The sequence below is a fragment of the Bidens hawaiensis genome, unplaced genomic scaffold (assembly GCF_021521415.1).
Source record: "Bidens hawaiensis isolate Kalapana, Puna unplaced genomic scaffold, B.hawaiensis_p1.1 tig00057990_1, whole genome shotgun sequence".
Classification (NCBI taxonomy): Eukaryota; Viridiplantae; Streptophyta; class Magnoliopsida; order Asterales; family Asteraceae; genus Bidens; species Bidens hawaiensis.
Genome location: NW_027500469.1, coordinates 58,989 through 64,139, shown reverse-complemented (window position 1 = coordinate 64,139; position 5,151 = coordinate 58,989). Strand labels below are relative to the sequence as shown.

Genomic DNA, 5,151 nt, shown 5'->3' with positions numbered 1-5,151 from the left:
ATTAAATGAAATGTCCTATAAGATAGCATTTTAGGACGCTTTTGTGCATACTTGTTGTAGTGCATCCACCATGAAATAGTTTAGAGGGTAAAATAGTCATTCTGATAATCATGATAATCATTCAGAGGACCAAACAAAAAACATTTACTGTTCAACACTTACTAGTTCAAATTCTCTTAATCATTCAGACCTCTTACTAGTTCAGCACTTAATGGCTCAGCACTTGCCAAACAACCCCTTAGTTACTGTTATATAGAGTTTACTCTATTACAAAATACAATTTCTTTGGTTATATAATAAGTAGAAAAAAGGATAATAAAATAATATTAATAGCATCTTTTGCCAAAATGAAAGCCCAGATTGTGTAAACAAATATTATTTTATAATCGCCCCCCTTTCATTTATATAACGGCTAATTTAAATTACCGAGGGTCCACTCACTAATTCAACCATCTTCATTCCAGTCTCAGAAGGAAACCCACCGATATGTGAGAAAACCCAATGGCGATGGCTTTGAACAATTATGTATATCATTCATCGGAAGACACCGACAAACTAGTTTCAATAGAAACGATCGGAGATGGCTTTGTCTATCATTCGACACTCCGACATGAGAATTTGATGAAGGGGCTCGGGCCATGGTGGCGGGTAGTGGTGGTTGTGATGACTGGTGGCGGTGGTATAGTCGATCTCTCTCTCAAACCCGCTTTAAAATCTGTTAATGGTGGTAAAAATAATGACCGGAAACGGCGCTAGAAGTGTTGGCCGAAATGACGATCTCAAGTTGTGGGAAGGATGAAAAACAAATCGATAGCTTTTATTAGTATTTTTTTACGCATCAACAATTTAAAAAAGGAACAAAAGAAAATTGACACGTCATTGCTTTTTCGGGTTTAATAGGTAAAATATCTATAATTAAAAACCATTTAAAACTTAAGTGACCCAATCAAGACAAAACAATGAATGAGTGACATGTTTGAAATAATCTTAAAATTTGGTTACGGTTATATATAGTTTTCCCTATTATAATTACAATTTCTTTGATTATATAATAAGTAGAAAAAAAATTATAAAATAATACTAATAGCATCTTTCGCCGAAATCAAAGCTTAGATTGTGTCAACAGATATTATTTATTTGATTAATTTTTGTAACTTTTGTTTCTCTGCTAGGGTTTAAGTTATAATAAGAAGATTAGTTTTCTTAAAAACGATAGGAAATAATCTTGTCTATTCATTTTAAAATTGAATGACTGAGATTAGATTAAAGAGATCATTAAGTGTAAAATAAGGGTAAGGGCATAATATGGATAACACATTTGTTGACTTTCTCTCTACACATGCAAGGCACATGTCAAATTCCCCCATCATTTTAAAACGTCCTTAACTTTTTTATATGACATTTTTTTTCTAAACAATTTTACCATAAAAACGAGTGTTTTTTTATCTTTTATACGAGTACCATATTGTTTATAAAAATAAAAAAAACGTGGGGTTTTTATATGTTTTACCATAATTGTGTTTTACAAAATTGTGTTATACAATTGTGTTTTATTTTTTCATAGTGTTTTTTTGTATTGTATTTTTTACATTGTGTTATTTAATTGTGTTTTCATTGTGTTTTTGTCATTGTGTTTTTATTTTTATAGTGTTTTTTCCATTGTGTCTTTTTTATTGTGTTTTTCATAGTGTTTTATTTTCCGACGAAATTTCCGAAGACTTTTCCAGCAATGTGGTGACGGTGGACGGTGGTAGTTGTAGGAGATAAGTGAAAATTTAAGTGGGTTTTAATTAAGTGAATTTTAATTAAGTGGGTTTTTGAAATTAAATTAAGTGAGTTTTCAATATTAAGATATTAGACAAAAATACACTCCTTCCTAGCCTTCTTAGAAATATCAAACTTCTTATTTGATCTTTTCTCTTTCTATTAGAACTTAAACCCAAAACATTCCAAAACATTCCCTTTTAAATTGAAGTATATGGCACTTACTCTAATCCATAACGGCATGTCTTTGCCCCTTAACAATATATTCTTCTTCTTGTATTTTTTTGGAGTTTTTTTTTCTCAAATCCGATTACTTCCAAAGTATGAAAAGAAAAATAATTTTTATGTTGTTTTTTATAGTTACCTCAATTGTGAATGATACCATATTATTAATTAGTATTATTTGATACATCAAATGTAATATATAAAAATGTCTTTGCTTATTCATAACTTCTTTGTTTATAACTCTTAATTCTAAATGTAATGTGAACTGTAATTCTATTAATAAGAAAATAATTCTATTATGTATTGTAATGTGAACTCTTAATTCTCAAATCCGATTACTTCATTGCCTATTATTACAAGTTATCTTATAATTCGAAAATCTCGTGTAATAAAAGAGTCTCAATCTAGCACATCATATATATATATAAAAGATTAGGTTCATTTCAGAAGTGTTTCTTAGTGAGAGAAATGCGAAAAGTCAATTGGACCAATCACAAATTTTCTTTTGTTTATAAATTATTTTAATAAATGGGGTATTTTAGTAAAATCCATTTTTTCTATACGGTAATGATCAATAATGTGGGATAAGTTACACACACATATTTTAATTAAACTATTTTTATAATGTAAGTATTATTTTATTTCCGAGAAAATAATTGATCTATTCCTAGTTTCATTTGTGAACAAATAAACAATCTAAATCGATTTTTATTCGAATGCTTGCATATCAGCAATTCCAGCGTTTGAATCAAGTTGTTATCACCAAATAAAAATCATGCATAGAAAGTATACACATGAATAAAACAGAAAAACAAAAAAATAACAAATAAGTGCACAAAATACTAAACATCATAAACTATTAGGCTAAAATTTCCCCATTTGTATGGCAGCAAGTCCTTCACCGTATACACAAAAATCTACACATACTTATACCTCATAATAAGATGTATATACTTGATGGTTAGCGGTTAATTTAACTAGACTATTTTTGTGTATGAATTTCATATAAATACAATATCTATATGTCTATTTTCTAAAAAAAACATCCTACTTACCTACACAAAATATCATACTTACCTACACACGCTACACATGAACAACCCACACTAATCACATATTAACCTACAGATATTTATAACATCATAGTAAGATATATGTACTTGGAGTGTAGCGTTAAGTTAACTAGACGGAGGAACTACAATTACATACAATATCTATATGTCTATATTAAAAAAAACCATCCTATTTACCTACACATATAATCATATTTACCTATAATAAATTCAAACCGAACTATGTTGATGCTTGATGAGCATATCGTGTTCGGTCAACTTTTTCTGTGTGAATTGATCTCTCTCCAAGATTTGCTTCATCATCTCCTCTAGACGTCCCATGCTTCCATTAGGATCCTACACATTATTTTGAACATTAGTACCATTGTTATTATTATTATTGTACTGACCTTGTCCTTGATTGTAAGAATTTTGATAGCCGGGTGGTGCGCCTGACGGACGCCAGTTGGAATTATTCTGATTTGGGTTCTTGTAGGCATTCCAATTTTGATTGTTGTTGAAGTTGTTGTTTGGAAACCTATTCTGACCACCAACATAATCGACTTGCTGATTCATCACCGGGCACTCCAAAGTGCCGTGTCCACCTCTACAAAACTCACACTTGTCCACCTTTGTCTTAAGTTCCTTCACCTCTCGGGTCAATGATTCCAAAGCAGAAGCCACAGTAATATCCAGATTAACCTGGTGTACACCTCGAGAAGATGAGGATGTACTGCTAACGGGAATGGAATTCCCGCGTCGTGGCCCTTTGGCGAGGTCCGATTGAGCGAAGCTTTCGAACATCTCGTTACATTCGGAGACATTCTTCCTAGCTAGTAGACTTCCTCCCGCGGCCGTGTCGAACTGAACTTGGGTTTTGTAGTTCAACCCATTGTAGAATTTCTCTACGAGAGCCCATGGTGTGAGACCATTCTGTGAGCATCGAGACAACAAGCTCTGAAAACGCTCCCAAGCATGACAATATTGTTCATCCGGCTCCATGTGAAACGAGTGAATCTGATCGCGAAGAACAACCGCTTTAGCCGGTGGGAAGTATCTCTTGATAAATGCAGAACGTAATGCTTCCCAAGTGGTGAACGTGCCAGGTGGCTGCGTGTCAAGCCAAATAGATGCTTTACCTGTAAGTGAAAAAGGAAAAATATGTAAGAAAATTGCATCTTCAGTAGCACCTTGCAATTTAAAAGTTTTCAAAACGCGGTAAAGTCGGTTAATATGAGCCGGTGCATCTTCGTCATCGTTCCCATGAAACTGATTAGTTTGAACGATGTTGTTCATGATGTATGACGGAATCTACCACGAGTTGGGATTGTCGATCTTGGGGACAACGATGCATGACTGGTTTCCGGTTAAGCCATTGAAGGCTTGAGCAGCAATTGTCCTTGGGTCGGCCATTTGAACTTGTGGTTGGACTCTAGGACTTTCTGGTGGGGTGGTGTGTGGTGACGACTTTGGTGTAAATGTAGCTTCTGGCGTTTTTTCTCTGCTGACGAGCTGGTCTCGGTTTTGAACGGAGAAAAATCCAGATTATCCAGCGGTGGTCCTTGCGAATGAAGATGTGGCATATACCTGAAAGAAACGCAACAGACCAAATGGGTAGACTCTAATAAAATACTCGAAAATAAAATAAAATAAACTAAAACTTAAAAATTAGACTCCTACGACTCAAACGAAAATAAAACAAATAGCACGTATGTAGCAAATAAGTCCAAGTAAAGTTAATAACACAATCGCTAAGTGTCCCCGGCAATGACGCCAAAAAACTTCAAGAAAGATGATAAAGTTTTATTATTTAACTCTCGTTTGAAGTTATTTGCAGGAAAATTGAGATCGAAATGGACGGGTCCATATGTGGTCAAAGAGGTTTTTCCGTATGGTGTAGTGGAGCTAGAGAATCCGGACAATGGAAGTTCATGGAAGGTGAATGGTCATCGTTTGAAGCTATATCTAGGAGGGCCAGAAGAGGCGATCGAGATGGAGAAAACTTTACTCGAACCGTCATCTCAAATCACCCCATAGATTCTTGAGTGAAAACTCAAGTGTAGAGTTTGTATTCATATACCGTTTTTTTTATTTTTTTTTTGTTTTTATT

General features: G+C 33.7%; 1 protein-coding gene across 1 annotated transcript; it reads right to left on the bottom strand.

The window, feature by feature from the left end:
• Window positions 1-3,365: 3,365 nt before the first annotated feature.
• LOC143602142 (uncharacterized) lies at window positions 3,366-4,407 on the bottom strand. Its single transcript, XM_077079354.1, has 2 exons — window positions 4,357-4,407; window positions 3,366-4,180 (listed from the first exon to the last, which is right to left on the bottom strand). The coding sequence occupies exon 2, from the start codon at window positions 4,041-4,043 to the stop codon at window positions 3,399-3,401; it is 645 nt and encodes a 214-aa protein (XP_076935469.1). The 5' UTR covers window positions 4,044-4,180; window positions 4,357-4,407; the 3' UTR covers window positions 3,366-3,398.
• Window positions 4,408-5,151: the final 744 nt, after the last annotated feature.